We start from the raw sequence: 16,515 nt of genomic DNA on the forward strand, positions 1-16,515 counted from the left end.
GCCCACAGAACCTAGGCAACTGTTTATAAGCAAAAGCTCAATGCCGATTTGAGGTCAGTGACGTTTTTTGACTTTTTGAAGGTCATGGTGACCAAAATCATTCAAGACTGCTTCGAGTTTTGCATTTGAATAGGCGACAAAGTTTCGCCAGGCAGCATGTTCCTAAAACAAAATGCCGACCCGGGTCATCTTAGGTCAATGATCTTTTCTGAATTCTGAGAAGTCAATGGAAGATGCATAATGCGCTTCTTGCCGTCAATAAATTCTAAATGAGCACCACAACCTACCCCATACAGCAAGCCCTAGAGTAATAAATCAGGCTGGTTGTGACCTTGGCCTGACCTTCATACCTGACCGTAGGTCAACGCAATTTGCTCATTTAATATTTGCGGTGTCTAAGAAAGCATCTCAGAGATGTATGGCTTCGTCAAACACTCCGTTATTGTATCAGATCGGGCGATTCCCTAGAAATTGCCTTCGCTGAGACCATGGCCTGATTTTGACCTGCCATAGGTCAACGACCTTTCAAGGTAAACCTAAATTTTTTATCTGAAACGATCTGCTATTTAATTTTCCAGAGTTACGCAAATTTGGCGCGGCTACGCCGCGCCGTTCGGAAACTATTCTGGAGAAACCTTTGGGGATCGGTTTGACCCCCAACCGAGCGCATGTTAACATCCTCGTGTCCCTGCCTCGCGTCCCCGCTCGTTTAACGTCCCTGCGCCCCTGCTTCGTGTCCCTGCTCGTTTGAGTCCCTGTGTCTCTGCTTCACGTCCCTGCGTCCCTGCTTCGCGTCCCTGCGCGTTTGAAGCCTCATGACTTCGCTCTATCAAAGTGATGTTAGTGCTTTGGTCACGGCGAGGTAGCCGGGAAGCCGGATGGCCGATCCAAGCCAAGTTAGTTCGCTCCGTGTGCTCATGGCTAATGCATGTCTGCATGATGGGCACCGGGCATCGATCGTTCGACTGCGGTGCCTGGAGGGACCTCCGGCGGCACGCCCACGCCGGCCGGTAGGTGCCAGCACCGTCGGCTTCCCAGTGTTCGGGGGCGACCCTGTCATGCCCTACCGGTATGTGTTCGGGAGCGGCCCTGCCATGCCGTGCCGGTATGTGCTCGGGAGCGACCCTGTCATCCTGTGCCTATATGTGTTCGGGAGCGACCCTGTCATGCCGTGCCGGTATGCGTTCAGGAGCGACCCTGTCATGCCGTGCCGGTATGTGTTCGGGAGCGACCCTGTCATCCTGTGCCGGTATGTGTTCGGGAGCGACCCTGTCATGCCGTGCCGGTATGTGTTCGGGAACAGCCCTGTCATGCCGTGCTGGTATGTGTTCGGAAACAACTCTGTCATCCTGTGCCGGTATGTGTTCGGGGGCGACCCTATCATGCTGCGCTGGTATGTGTTCGGGAGCGACCCTGTCGTGCCGTGCCGGTATGTGCTCGGGAGCAACCCTGTCATGCCGTGCTGAGATGCGTCTTTCGTGTTGCACCGAAAGCAACATTAATGTCATATAACACTTTTACATTCACGGCTGCACCAATAGACCACCTGGCGCACGCACCGTAACTTAAAGCTACAGCTCGCTAAAGCTGCCACACGCTTCAGCCGCTGTCGCTTCCTCCACTGACTGCGGTCGTGGCCACGTATTTCATTATGAAACTGACCATCGCGAGAGCATTCCCCCGAATCCACCAGGTAAACGCCGACTAAACCACCTTCCATGGCCAATCCCACTGACCCTTTTTACCGCAGATGTGTTCATTGCAGGCTGTTAACACGTGTTCTGAAACTCAGGCAATCGTAATCGAGAACAGGGTATCATTCTCAAACGGAAGCTTTGGTAAATATTTGTGCAGTGGTTTGATATTCGCAGCTAGATGTGTATTACTTCATTTCTGAGTGGCTTAGAAAAATTCAAAATTCCCCAGTTGGAATTGCAAATCAATGGACATTGTTTTACATCATATGCATATTAGAAATAGGTTTCGCTGTTTGCCGAACCGTTTGGTGTAGGCTGAATAGCTTTTGGCTATGGTCAGACCCGGGAGTGCTTTTATATTTGAATTCCAATTCAGCGTCGAGGACTACCCCGAGCGCCATGTTACTCAAAGCAAAAGGTCCCTAGGTGTCATTTTAGGTCAGTGACCTTCTCTGGCCTTGGTGAAGCCGAGCTAAGTGTCTTTTGGCGTCCTTGTGATCAAGGATTTTGAAATGAACGTCAAAAGCCACCTCAAGAGCTTTTGATCTGATCTCCATACCTGATCCCATTTCAATGGAGTTGAACGTAATCCTAAATTGTATCGCCTTCGCTGACAGTCATAGCTCGACTTTGACCTGCCATAGGTCAGCAAACCAAGGCGCCATATCTAATTTTGTTTTGTATCATAAGATCGGATGTTCAGTACGCTATAGCTCTAGTTTGGCGCAGAACTCATTTCGGAAAAAACTTGTGTCCCACGTTTTGGACATATTCCAAAAATATGGTCTAGTAAAGCCTCAGGACCAAGTTAGCTTAATAATAGCACTGTTTAGCGCCATCGCAAGTGCCATCAAGACATAATGAGAACATCAATTGTGGCTTATTTTCAGTGGCCGAATCACGCTGCCAACGCTTTGCAACAGCACTACGCTTCTTCTCTGTAGTCCCAACAGCCGTCGTCATGACGTCGGCAGAATGTGCTGGGGGGGGGGGGGGGAGGGGGACTCGCTGTCAGCTGTTGCTGAATGACGCCAGTACAAACGAACGTTTGTGGTGGCACAGCGAGCGGCAAAGGCCAGTTTACCGAGAAGTGCATTGGCTGAAATTTTGGGTCAGTGCGTCCACGAAAGACCATGTGATACCTCGTTTCCCGAAGCCAAAGTGCGTCCTCGAAAGCAACTTCTTATAGCAAGCGCCACAGAGGAGAAATAAAAGCCATAGTGCAACATTCCGTTTAACTTACGAGATACGCTTCCATGTGCGCATGTCTTCTTTGACGAAAGTGTTTCAAACTTTTGCGGATTAAGTACACAAATATTTTGACAAATAAGTATGTTGCGAATATTACAGAGTGCACATGTTGGAAACAGCAAGGTAGATGAAATGCACTTACTTTCACAGTGTTAAGCAGGCAGGTGCAATGGGGTTTCTCCTAAATCAAAGTTGGGAGACATTCAGAGGACTTCGAGAAAACTGGTATTCCTGCGTGGCGGGTGCTGTCATGCGCATACAATGTCATTATTGGGAGACCACCGGCTGGGAGTGTAACGCGGCTCATCCGGCGGCGAGGCTTTTTTTGGTTCAAATTAACCCTCGACGGCGCAGTACTAAATGTGGTTGGCCGACTCGTTGTGATGGCTAGCATACAACGGAACGCTAAACATGCTTATAATCGCGGGCTTGCAATGCTATTGTGTGCATCCGACAGTGCTGATGTAGGGCTAGCAAGCTGCCACTCCAGCACACTTCTCCATCTATCCAGTTCCGTCAACCCCGCCCACGTGCGCGGCGGGTGCGAACACATTGATACGATGCCATTGTGAGAGCCATATCGGTCGGCAATATAAGCTGCTTACTGGCCGACATGACCCGTTTGATTAGATCCCCCACCCGCCTTGACGGCGCATTACTAATTACTGTCGGCCGGCCCGTAGCGTGATGGCCAGCGTGCGGCAGGCCGGGAGAAATATTTACAATGTCGCGCGAAGAGTGCGAATGTGTACATTCGATAACGCTGCTAAAAGGCCATCAGCTGCCATTACAGCACACCTATCCGATAAGGGCATCCGATGTACTCGGTCGACTCCCCGGCGGCGTCTCATTCAATGCTGGGCGCAGCGACAATCTGCAAAGTTGTGGCGTCCAAGTTAAAATTACTTTTAGTCGTGCCCGGCGGCTGTGACCACTGCACACGTAATGTAATTGCGGGAGCTTTTATCTATCTGTATGGCCAAGTAACTGGAAGCTGAGCGCGCAAACCAATCAAATAAAGGACTCCTCGACAGCTCAGCGCACCGCAACGAAAGAAAGAATCGGACCGGGTGCAGCCGCGGAGACGGGACACAGGGGAGCGAACTTCCATTACTTTTTCCTACCCTCCTCCAACGAAAAATAGTAACTGTGCTGAGGGGTTGCGGTTAGAGTGGCCACCGACGTTTCACATCGCCAAACAGTAGTATAACGTGACGCGTAGCTTTATGACTAAGCAACATTTATGACACGCGATTGGCAGGTCGTAGAGTGGCAAAAAAGTTTCCGTAAGGGGGGAGTGTTTCACACCTGTATAGGGTTTTGAACTGAAATAGCCTTTTTGAAGAGCATTAGGCGCAGATCACAGCCCTGCCCTTCTGAAGACCTAAGACCTAGGTTCTGAGGTTCTGAGCTAAACGCCCGCGAAGATGCGCAGGCTGCTTCGTGCAGACATGCATGACGCCATAGCAACATCCTTCAAGTCCTGCCACCCCATAGACCATGCGGCGTTCAAGACAAAGAAAAACATCATTGTCAATCTGTTCAGGCTTGGCGTCCGTGCGCACAGTTTCCGAGTTGAGTGGACGTAGATTGGCTCACAATCAATGTTGAGCAAGTTGTGCTATTTTCGGTCACGAATCACTTTTTGAGCTACGTGGTAAAAGAAGTTGGACATGGCTGCCAGTTACTACAAAAATAAGATTTCTAAAAGAAATGCTTCAGATATGAAGATATTGAAGCAAGCATCAGGTATGATGGACAAGCTCACTTGTAACACTTTAAAAAAAACACTTCTGAATAGCGCAATTTCTCTGTTTAGTAAATATGTTACTCGATACGTCACTATCTGATGACGTCATCGTACCTTGCACGACATTGATATAGAGCCAATTGACGGTCATTATATCCGGAAGTTGTGCTCACGAGAACCAGATGTGAATGTCTTGATCATTATGTTTTTATCAGCCTTGATTGCCGCATGGTTTATGGAATGACAGGATTTCGGTGACGTTTTGACGGCATGATTGGCCTGGAAATATTCCCCCGAAAAAAGTCTCCCTGTTTTCGCGGACGTGTAGTAAGACGGGTCCCAAGAAGGGCGAGGCTGTGAACTGCACCGAGGGGTCTTCAAGATGGCTGTTTTAGGCTCGCACCTCATAGAGTTGTGGAACACTCCCTTTACGAAAAGCAACAGAACGGAGCACGTGAATGAAAAAACATCTTAAAGTCACGGATAGATATCTTATAACACCACAAGAAAGAGCCAAAGCACGAGCACACAACGATATTTGGCTCAGCGAACACTTCCAGCGTCATACTGCTATCTCGGCAAGCTTGGCGTACAAGTGAGTGCCAGGGAAGCAGTTTTGCGCAACTAGCTCGGCAGCACCTTAACGTGATACAAACGTTCCATGACGCAGTGAAACAATGACCTATTGAGAAACAAATTTTCTTAAGAGAAAGATTATTGTCTAGCTCATCGTTTTCCGTTCAAAAGTATACCGATAGTTATAAGTGAGCCCATTTCATCATACCTGACGCATGCAAACGTTCCATGGCGGAGTGAAACAATGACCTATTGAGAAGCAAATTTTCTTAATAGAGAAGGATTATTGTCTAGCTTATCATTTTCCGTTCAAACGTATACCAATAGTTATAAGTGAGCCCATTTCATCATACCTGACGCTTGCTTCATTATCATTGAACGTGTAACATTTCCGGTAAACGACGGAAAGACACTCTTTCACAGAGCTGGGCGTGATAATGCTGTTGTGGAGTGCAGAGGTGACCCCACCGCCTTGATATGGTCCGAAAGAAGAGCATGCCTGGCCAATGAGCCGTAGTATAAGATATTGTGTCCGAACACACCGGTGGCCATGACTGCACCACACAAGCAGTACAAAAAACCGCACACAAACGTCACGAAAAGGATTTAGAAAAAGATTGTTTGGTCATTTAGTTGCGCGGGCCAGAAGTCACCAGGGCAGGAGTGGAAAGGGCCCGATTCGCCCCCCCCCCCCCCCGCCCGAAAGGCCTGAGAAGCGAGTGGGAGTCGGGATCTGTCGGCCTTTGGCCGAATCGCTTCAGGAGACGATAAGTATGAGAAAGTTTTAACCCATACCTGATGTGTCCCGCTTATCTCCACACGTCGCAATGCCCTTAGTAGATTTGTGTGATCTGTTTGGCTGTCACTCTGGCAAATGCCCACCTTGTAAGGTTATCCGACCCGCAACGTTTGTGTGTGTAATCACTGAGTCACCATAGCACGTGTTTGTCATCTGGTCCTATGCGCGCTTAAAATGTAGTCGCATTTCATAGGCGAAACAGGTACAAAATCAGCAATATATTAAGTAGGCCACAGCTGTGACAGCCAAAGCTGCCAGACAAAAAATCAAGTTGATTTCACTAAGCGGCGACCCCTGAAACGTGCCCTATTACCATGGAAACCGCGTTTGAATTTCTCACAAAGCAGATGCTTTTCGGGTCATGAATACCAAAGCCCAAATTATTCGTGAATTAGCACCAATGCAATAAAGCAGGTAAGGAAGCCAAACAGCGCAGGGCATTTCGAGGAGCCAAAAAAAGAACATCAGGCAGACCGGAGTTTCTGGTGGCTGATGATATGCAGGAAACATTTTTCTACCCCCAAACATAAAGCACTGCATACACGCCGTGCGTCTGGACGAGTCACAAACCAGCAACATCTACTCCTGTCTGATCAGTCTTGTATTCGCTTGTCAAAAATGCACCTCATTAGCATACGGCCACAAGGCTTCATTGCACAGCAAGCCAAAGCCGAAATCCACAGAGTGTCGTTCAGAACAACCGTCCACATAACCGTTCGCACCCACAAGCAGCCGCTGAATGAGCGTCCGGAATAGCTGGGTGAAACATGAAGCACATGATTACCGTCGGATGACGGAGGAGAGAAACAGCCAGTGGCAATTTTCGCTTGGACGAGCACGACCAGAACGCCCGAGCGAATTCGTTGGTCAGTTCAATTCGCGGAACTTTGGAATTCGTGGGGCGGTCGGGGAATGCGAGAGAAGGCTACGCTCTCGCAACAGGATCCGGGGCCTCGCTCCGTAACGTTTGTTTGGACAGCAGACTTAACTGGAAATAAAGGACGGATCCATAAACAGCAAGCCAGGTGGCAATCTTGAGGTAGCGATAGCTACCTTCCCTCCAAGACCGTCAACATGTCAGACTTCACGATCCCTTTGCTTCCAAAAGCCTCTACTCCGAAGTGAACGTGTCTAGCCAAGCCACCGCACCGACCGTTTTATTCTGCCTCTGGCGACGCGCAGTCCAGACGCGCAAAACCGCGGACGTATGGTCCTTCACCTCCACGCACAAACACATCGTCTGACACAGCCACGTCAAAACGCAACACGCCCGTACAGCGGGGAGACAGAGTCTACACCACGGCCAGCCAGCCCCGCCGGCGGAGCCTGGACCCAGCACCTTCCCTCCCGCAGGCAGCACCGGCGGTCGTCACGCCTGCGCACCGGGCTCGACTGTAGCGCAAGGTTCGGCTGTATCCCCGTCCTCGTCGTCCAGCGCCGGCGGCCAATCTAGTTCGATCGACTCGACATCTAGCGCCAGGATGTCGAACTTGCCGCCGAGCAGCGTGCCCACGTTCGGCTCGGTGCGGCCGAAGTCGCCGTGCACGAACTCCTTGATGTAGGTGCCCGCCTGTGTCTGCAGGTGCAGCTGCGGAAGACAGGTGTGCCGTGATCAGCCCATGCGGTGGGATTTGCAGACAAGGTGGGTACAGTCCTGCTTTGCCGGTACTGTTTCAAGCGCGGGGACATCGCGCGGTTTTTAGTGTGCCTGACATTTTCGAGCACTGAGTCATGCTTGAAGGCCTGGGTGCGTTTTTATTGAGTGACAATGAAGTTCCCTTGTCAGCAGACAGTCGAATATTAACCAAAACGGACTGCCTCCCAAAATTCTTAGTCTGATATCCCACACTACTATAAGACTACTAGATCCATATGCACCATTACAAATATATTAACCACCGCTCCTCACTCATGCCGTACATCCGCCTATCGTACACCGTATATGCATGCCACTAAGACCTCATTTAACCCCTTCGCCATTCCGATCTGCCGGTAACCGTCCGATGCCTGGTCACAGGCAAGTCACACCACAGCTTCAGCAAGCGGCGTCACCCCATCCGCCTCACCTTGAAGAGAGTATCGGTGACGGGCTCTGGCCTCATCCAGAGCACGGTCTTCTGGCGCGTAGCCATGGGTCGCCGGTGGAGCACGCGCACGGGCGTCTGCTGGCTGATGACTAGGTCGCGGGCGGCGGCCAGCGGCGCCAGTCGTTCGGGCGCCAGCGGGCCCGACAGGCTCTGCACCAGCGCCGTGTACGACTTGGTCTTGTCCTCCTCGCCCTCCTTCAGATTAGCTGTCTGCTCCCTGGCGCGGCGCGCGGCGAGGGGGAGGTCAGACTCGCGCCGCCTGCGCACTGCAGCGCCATAAGCGGGACCCACGAGCAAGATCTTCCGGTCGGTCGTTGAAGTCAATGTTCTGCACTGAATCGACGCGCTACGAAATATATGCACGCTGAGGTGGCCTAAACAATCACTAGAATGTGCTACGAGATGACAAATATGGGTCATATTTGGCCCACTTTACACTACATGACCTCATCCCCTGACCTCGACCGTTGCAAGCCCCAAAGGCACCCTTATAGTCCTCGGCACATCTGGACGGCATGCTATGCAGGACGGCAAGGCGATGCTCTCTAACGGATCGAGTTGTCCGTTGCCCTTACGACTTTTCCGTTCCCTCTCAACGCAACTGATGCAGGCACGGAAGCGGAACGTGAGTCTTCAGCCAAAATGACGCCAAATCTACCAAGAGATTCTCAGAGAGCAAGAGACGACAGGTACACGGAAGTTTGCCTGCTCTGCTGATTACCTTCGGTAGGTGACCAAATGTGTGATTAACATCAGTGTCCAAACGGACGTCTTGGTTACACCGCGCATTGTTGTCGTGAGGACCGGCTTTGAAAACGAGTCCAAATTATGGTCAATTATGATCAAAATGAGAAAAAGCGGGCAAAAATACAACGTAGTCTTCACCAGGCCCTCGTCTAGAAAACAGCCTCCAAGCGAGCACTAGCATGTATAACCGTAAAGTAATGGTGCCCGCCCCACGGCCTGCGCTGTCTGACGTAGCTGATTGGGTACCCGCTGATGTCACACTGCGCTCGTCTAGTGGACTGCCAGGTGAGTTAACCCCGAGGCCAGACCGGAGATAATCTGATTATCATGACAGGGTTTTGGCCACAACATGTGAAACCTTGATACAAGGCCATTTAAACTTCGCAGAGGCTCGTCCGTCCTTCTAACCGTTTCCCTACTAGGCTGTGGTAAAATGTCAAGAGCTCACACCGCAGCCTTCACTGGATCACCATGCCATGCCACCATGTCATGACTGTCAACACGTCGCCAAACATAAACTTTTTGCCCGTTAACTCTTCTAGTCAAATAAAATGTGCCAGCGATGTTATTCACAGCCCACCAGAAAACACTTGACTTAAATAAAGAATGTCCACCCCACCCTTGATGCAGAATGCTCTAGCCATTGTCCTGGCTTCCCCAATTGCCTCAACCTGCCCTGACCATGGTCACCCACATCATCACTCACCTGGTCACCAGCTGCAGGTCCCGCACCCGGACCTCGGGGTGCACGGCGTTGACGGTCCGCTGCAGCTGCCGCAGCTGCTCGGCCGACAGCTGCGCCACGTGCGGGTCGGCCAGCTCGGCCACGAACGGCCGGCCGCGGCCCAGCGTGCGCACGTCCACGTCCTCCCGGCCCGACGCTGAGAAGCGCACGCCTGAGGGCCGAACACGCAGGCGCGTACAGTCCAGAGCACGCGCGGCCACGCTCTTCCGGCGGAAGAAACACAAAATAGTCTACTGATGGCTGAGTCAGAACATGGACAGTACTTCGTTGTTGGCCGACTGATTCATTATTTGAAGGAATAACCGACATCTGTCCATCACCAAGGCAAATCCGTCTACACATCCGTTTTCTGCACATGTGATCTCACGAAAGCGAATCCTGCACAGACGTGTTCTCCGCCTTTGTCCGCCTCAAAGCGAGGCGAGGCCAGGCACGGACCGGACGGCGCCAGGATGGTCGGTACGCATGGAACGTGCCCGGGGGGGTGACCTGGAGCCAATCATGGTCACGCGACGTGGCGACGTGGCGTCACTGGACAATCAGCGACAGGCGACATGACGTTACTAGACAGTCAGCGACAGGCGACATGATGTCATTGAACAATCAGCGACAGGCGACATGACGTCGCTAGACAGTCAGCGAGAGGCGACATGACGTCACTGGAAAATCAGGGACAGGTGGCATGACGTCACTGGACAATCAGCGACAGGCGACATGACGTCACTGGAAAATCGGCGACAGGTGGCATGACGTCACTGGTCAGTCAGCGACAGGTGTCGCGACGTCACTGGACAATAAGCAACAGGCGACATGACGTCACTGGACAATCACCGACAGGTGTCGTGACGTTAACAGACAGTCCGCGACAGGCGACGGACGATCACTGGCGACTGCGATCCGTGGCGACTGTCCGAATTGTCCAACGACATCTGCGCCCTGGGAACTGTCGGCCAACGGAGGAGCGGTAAGGTACCGAGGTCCCTGCGCGGCTGCGTGGAGGGCCTGACCTGAGGCTTTGGTGAGGCTAACCAGCGGGTCGGTGATGACCTCCTGCAGTGAGGACTCTGTGCGACGCGCCCCGTCCACGTGCCACGGCGTCTGGCTCATGTTACGACTGTACTTGTTGTACCGACCTGCCGACAGCAGGACATGGCATTCACAACGGACCAGGTTATCACCTGTTCAAGACAACCTATGGTAGCAGCATCCGCTAAACCATGCCAGTTGATGCCTTTGGCTTTACTGTGCTTGTGTACAGTTTGCTTCCGCATATTGTTCGCGTTGTTGCCTTTTTCACGTGGACATGAAGTGGCCATCTTAGCACTTAGAACCTGAAGACCGCGACCAGAGCCTGAACAGGCGGCAGCCGCCATCTGAAGAGGCCCAGACTGGTGAGGAGCACCACGGCTCTGAGCGGGTTTACAGACGTGGCTGGCGTCCGTCCCGGTCAACCGTCAGCTGGCGCAGGCCGGCACCGGCCACGGGCGCACGCCATCCTTCGCCGCTCATGCCGCTAATGGTAACGGGCAGGCGGCGAGAGCGGCGCCCCGGCTAACCCCTGCGGCTGCGGCACACAGAAGGAGCGCGACACTCCACGCCAAGCGCACAGAAGAGAGCTCGCTAGCTGGCATCCTGACAAACGCACCGCTCGGCTCCGTGCGGAAGACGTTCTGTCCTAACATGCGTCACTTGGTTTCAAGGCAACGTGAACAATATCCAAGACCAAGCGACCGCGTGCGGTCAGTGTTATGTACTTGTCGTGAAATTAATCGACAAAATTCCAACCGATATCACAGTGTAGCTTGGGTTGCATAAGCAATGTAAAGCATTGGGTCCACCGGAACACGCCAGGCGGGCAGAGAACTGGTAGGCATCACACGAGGGCACCGGCACTGTCCCCTAAATAGTGACGGCATTGTCCCGATGGAACCCTGAAAGATTCCGAGACACAAAGCGGTTCAAGAAAGGTTGTGCAGAATTCCAACAGTACATCTTTAAGGCATAAGACCCTCTCCTGACACATGGGAAAGGCTGGCCAAATACTACATAAGTCACTTAATAATATTACTTAAGAAACTTAGACCCATTATTAGTTGGCAACTCAAACTAAGCAACAAGTTATCAACTCACTAACTTGTAGCTAACTTATTAACTGAACTACACCAGCTGGCTTTTTCGGACTGACTTCCTTATGGCGCCTGCAGTGATCTCTGGAATGGCGCAGGCCGCCATTCCAGCATGGGGAACAGAATCCCGTCGGCCACGGCGCTTCCCACCGAGCCTGCTCAACCCAATTAAGATCCTTGGTGCCTTTTTGGTCCCGCTTTGCGCTTTTCTTGGTGCATGTCATCGACGTATTTCGGGTGAATTCATAGTCCACGGTCCACGTCCAACGGTTTCGGTAAGCGTTCACATGTTATTAAGTAGCAACTCCGCTACACGTAGCCGCATCAAAAGGGTCGCAGCCAGCAAGTCGCCACCGCCCGGTTGGGTTTGAACCAATCACCCAACCGCGTACGTCACCCCACCTGCCACGAAGATGGCGTTGCGGCAGCAGGTGAGCTGGTAGGTAGGCGGCGCCACCGGCGGCCCGGGCGGCACGGTGAGGCAGTGCAGCAGCTTGGCCTCCGGCGACGCCTCGAGTGCGCTGTCTGCCATCGTCCGGGTCACCAGGTCTCGGCCGCCCGGCCGGAGTTTCGAACTGACGGGTCAGGGGAGGCAGGGGTCGCGTCACAGCGGACTTAACGCGACCGGAGTTCAGCACAGCACAACAGACAGGGCCGGAGCTTAGCACAGTCCAACAGACAGAGCCGGAGCTCAGCACAGTAAAACAGACAGAGCCGGAGCTCAGCACAGCACAACAGACAGGGCCGGAGCCCAGCACAGCCCATAAGACAGGACCGGAGCTCAGCACAGCACAACAGACAGGTCCGGAGCTCAGCACAGTGCAACCGACAGGGCCGGAGCTCAGCACAGCCCAACAGACAGGGCTGGAACTCAGCACAGCCCAACAGACAGGACCGGAGCTCAGAACAGCCCAACAGACAGGGCCGGAGCTCAGCACAGCACAACAGACAGGGCTGGAACTCAGCACAGCCCAACAGACAGGACCGGAGCTCAGCACAGCCCAAAAACAGGGCCGGAGCTCAGCACAGCACAACAGACAGGGCTGGAGCTCAACACAGTCCAACAGACAGGACCGGAGCTCAGCACAGTCCAATAGACAGAGACGGAGTTCAGCACAGTCCAACAGACAGAGCCGGAGCTCAGCACAGCCCAACAGACAGGACCGGAGCTCAGCAAAGCCCAACAGACAGGGCACGAGTTCAGCACGGTCCACCAGACAGGGCCGGAGTTCAGCACAGCCCAACAGACAGGGTCGGAGTTCAGTATAGCCAGAGGTCCGACTGGAACGAATGACATGACCACAGGGAGCGTCACTTGACAGTCGTCGCATGTGGAGATGACGCTCCATTGGCCGTGGAACGCTCTCCTGCGCGTCACCGAATAGCAAGATGACTGCTTGGTCCACGCTCGCTGACCTGGCCGATGGCCCCACTGAGTGGCGCAGGCCTAGCCCCTCCCCCCCCCCCCCATGACAGTCTCACGCCGCCGGTCTCGCTCCTTTCAGCCCCACCAGAGGACACTCACATGACCTCGACCTCCCGGCGGTCGCCGCGGTACGCCATCTCCACGTTGACCATGAGCTCGGCGAAGTAGCCGTTGTCGGCCGCCTTGCCCGCGCCGCTCGCGATGCGGCCGTTGATCAGCTGTTTCCAGATGTCCTTCAGCGGCAGCAGGTGGGTGAAGCGCACCTGCCGGCGCCGCCGCCAGGGGTCAGCAGTGTGCCCGATTCGCCGCAGGACGAGCGTGAGGCACGCGGGCGGCATGCGTCTGCGCGAGGCTCCGCCACTTGGCACAGCAAGCTGGGATCAACGCAGTACTCCATGGCACACCAGCGGCAAGGTCGATGGCACCGTGCCAACGCACGCAATGTACGGTAATGTTTCACGAGCCAAACTGCCCAATCACAGGCGGCGAATATCGACATCCACTAATGATCCAGTCACCAGCATTCGTCAGCCTACCGCGGGTGCCCCGCGCCTCCCTCCCCCTTCTCCCCCCCCCCCCCCCCCCCCCACTCAGCCAACCCTCGACCCGCCTGTAGCCTCTGCCAGGGGGCGGTGGCAGCCTACCTTCTCGCCGTAGCCGGGCACGCTGCGCTTCAGGTGCAGGTAGAGGCTTTTATCGCGCACCAGCGTGCAGACTGGCATGGAGAGCGTGGTGGTGAACACTGGCTCGTCGTAGGACGCCGCCTCCAGGCTCGACACCGCCTGCGCAGAACGCGCGGTGACGTCACCACTGCGCACAGACACGACGGCAGGCGGAAGCAGACAGCTTCGCGGGGAAGCCAATGTAGTGACTTCATGCTGGTGGTGATTTGGTGTTTTAGGGCGCATCGGCATCCGGGCCATTTTGCACCCACTTTGTGACAGTTATTTACATCTGCAATGTTACGCGATAAGTGTGTCATCAACTAATAGCAGGCAGTATCACTGGTACACTTACACTCTGGGGTGAGTAAAAATAGATAAAAATAATAAAAACAAAATAAAGCTAAAAATAACTACTAAAAATTATAGTGATTAAATATTTTGTGGCCGCGCGAGAACCGGAGTGGGCATTGCTGGCATGGTGGCTGGGTCAGTTTGTTACTGCACTGCGCAGGCGATCTGCGCGGAAACCTCCTCCACCCATTGTTGCCATGGAACCAACCCAGGATTATGCAGTTTGAATCAACTTGGAGTTCCCACAAGTTTCTAGTTTCAAATTCAGGTCCCCGGAGCGAGGATGCGACATGTTACCAGCTAAGCTGCTTGCTCCCTGGCATTATGCACAGCTTAGATAATAACCTGTCCTGTGCAGCCCCACAAAATCCAGATCAATGATTATGGTGAGAGCAAAGCCTAGTTTTTTTTGGCACCCACAGTGAGTTTAATTCAGACCAAGTGAGAGCACCATGAGATCTAAAGTGAACATTGCATAATTCACTAGGCTGTGGCATGCAGAATGTCACATCTTTACAAAAAAAATATAGCTTAAGCTTTAGATAGTCAGAAATGATAAGAGAGCACTGAAGATGACAGCCTGTATAAAAACTTTGCCATACACTCAAGCAGCAATATTTTTACACTGGGAGACTGTCAGGTACAGGTCATGTATGCATTATAATCTCATCATAAATGTTGAGAAGTCACACATACACACATACACACACATACATGCACACCTATGCACATACACACACAATTAGATACATGGAGTATTCCATGTGTCAGGTATTCTATCAAGCATTTGATCTTACCTTTGATGATAAGTATTCAACACAGGATGAAGACAGTACCCCAAAACAGAACACACAAAGGTCCAGTTTTGGTTTCTTTGCTGAAGGTTCTTCATCAGCAGCACTGTCTGTGGACTTTGCCTGAAAAATTGGGCATTTGCCTCTATTCAGAGATCACAACAATATGATTCAGTTTGTTACTTACATAAAACAGTGACCAAGATTCACCGGCACTAGCTACACAAATACTGGCAGAATCAGACATAGGTTGAAATTGCATGAACATAGTTATAATAAACTTTGTGATGTGTTTAGCCATACAGGGCTATTCTCACTTCGTTCCTGTGGAGTTCTACGCAACAAAAACACCATATATGGCATACATTACAAAGCAGGCAGTGTGTTAATATATTTAAAGTCATCAATGGCAGAATCTTGATGAGAATAAAACATGATAATGGATGCATCCAGAAAACTGATTCTCAACAGTGCTAGTGGAAGATCCATTACCACCAGCAGTCAAATCTGCAGCAGCATCAAAATCAGCATTTTTACAGTGTTTGTCTTACCACATAGTTGTCCAAAACTCTGTCTCCTGTGAATCGCCTGCTGCAATGGATGCAGCATCCAATTTTTTGGCACTCCTGCTCAACCTGTAATCTTAGTTCTTTATCAATCATCTTAAGTTTTCAGTACCCTGTAAAAATGGACAAAAAACAATCATCCATCCACAGTCATAAGAAATACACTGAAGCAAGAATAACACACAGCGATAGGCATAGGAGCCAGACAGCTAAATCTCTTGACAAAATAACCTCAATTTCATGGCAGTAACAAATGTGCTGACAAACAAATGTGCAATCCGATTACTCAGAGCATGTGATCACTAAAGGCCGCTATTTCACGCAGACTGCCAAACGTCATCGACAGATGGGTGAATTTTGACATCTGAATGGTGGCATGGTCATTTGTTCATTTCCAAAAATCGCACAGAAAGCCCCAATTCCAACGACCCCTACGTCACGTGCCGCCCGGCCAATGCACGGACGCGCGAGCAGCGGTACCAAGCATGAGCCACCACCAGAATAGACCTTAGTGCGCCAGGCTGCATTAAGCTACTGCTACCAAATCATTGCCATATTACGGTTTTTCCTAACCTATTTCAGTCATGAATAAAACTTTCGCGTTTTCTTCTAAGCCCCCTCCACATGGCATTTATGTTATTCCCCATGTGCACTCGCTGCGACTGCACTTTTTGTACCTTTACAAATTGCTTTCCTTTTTGCATCATCTGCTGCAGAGGTCTAGGTATTTTAAAATACAATTGCTCTTTCTTCTTTTGAGTTAAGTAAGGCATGCGGAGACCCTTCGTGTTCTTTGAGATCATGTTCGCGTTCAGAATTGTCGATGGTGGCCCTGCGTATTTACGTTAGTGACATTCTTTTCATATGGTTTATCAGTCATTTCTGAAGCTGATACAATTAGATTAAGATTACATTTATAATTTCACCAGAACAAG

At 51.8% G+C, this 16,515-nt stretch overlaps 1 protein-coding gene across 3 annotated transcripts; it reads right to left on the reverse strand.

Moving 5' to 3' along the window:
• Positions 1-6,367: 6,367 nt before the first annotated feature.
• Positions 6,368-16,055, reverse strand: Pus10 (Pseudouridine synthase 10). 3 transcript variants are annotated; one of them, XM_037216295.1, is made up of 10 exons: positions 16,016-16,055; positions 15,566-15,693; positions 15,018-15,137; positions 13,849-13,986; positions 13,304-13,467; positions 12,181-12,353; positions 10,660-10,785; positions 9,614-9,803; positions 8,140-8,377; positions 6,368-7,661 (listed from the first exon to the last, which is right to left on the reverse strand). In XM_037216295.1, exons 2-10 carry the CDS (start codon positions 15,674-15,676, stop codon positions 7,443-7,445), a joined length of 1,479 nt encoding a protein of 492 aa, XP_037072190.1. In that variant the 5' UTR covers positions 15,677-15,693; positions 16,016-16,055; the 3' UTR covers positions 6,368-7,442. The 3 variants fall into 3 exon arrangements, with proteins under 3 accessions (XP_037072190.1, XP_037072191.1, XP_037072192.1); XM_037216296.1 differs by having other exon boundaries at positions 15,988-16,036; XM_037216297.1 differs by lacking the exon at positions 16,016-16,055 and adding an exon at positions 15,867-15,989.
• Between the last annotated feature and the right edge of the window lie 460 nt (positions 16,056-16,515).

This window comes from Pollicipes pollicipes, unplaced genomic scaffold (genome assembly GCF_011947565.3).
Source record: "Pollicipes pollicipes isolate AB1234 unplaced genomic scaffold, Ppol_2.1 Scaffold_4002;HRSCAF=4701_pilon_pilon_pilon, whole genome shotgun sequence".
Lineage (NCBI taxonomy): Eukaryota > Metazoa > Arthropoda > Thecostraca > Pollicipedomorpha > Pollicipedidae > Pollicipes > Pollicipes pollicipes.

Excerpts from the sequence above, each read along its gene's own strand:
- Pus10 (XM_037216295.1), bottom strand. The coding sequence starts at position 15,676 with ATGATTGATAAAGAACTAAGATTACAGGTTGAGCAGGAGTGCCAAAAA. Across the intron at positions 12,354-13,303 it reads CGCCGGGAGGTCGAGGTCAT|TTCGAAACTCCGGCCGGGCG; the intron begins GTGAGTGTCCTC and ends CTGACCCGTCAG. Across the intron at positions 7,662-8,139 it reads TCACCGATACTCTCTTCAAG|CTGCACCTGCAGACACAGGC; the intron begins GTGAGGCGGATG and ends TGTCTTCCGCAG.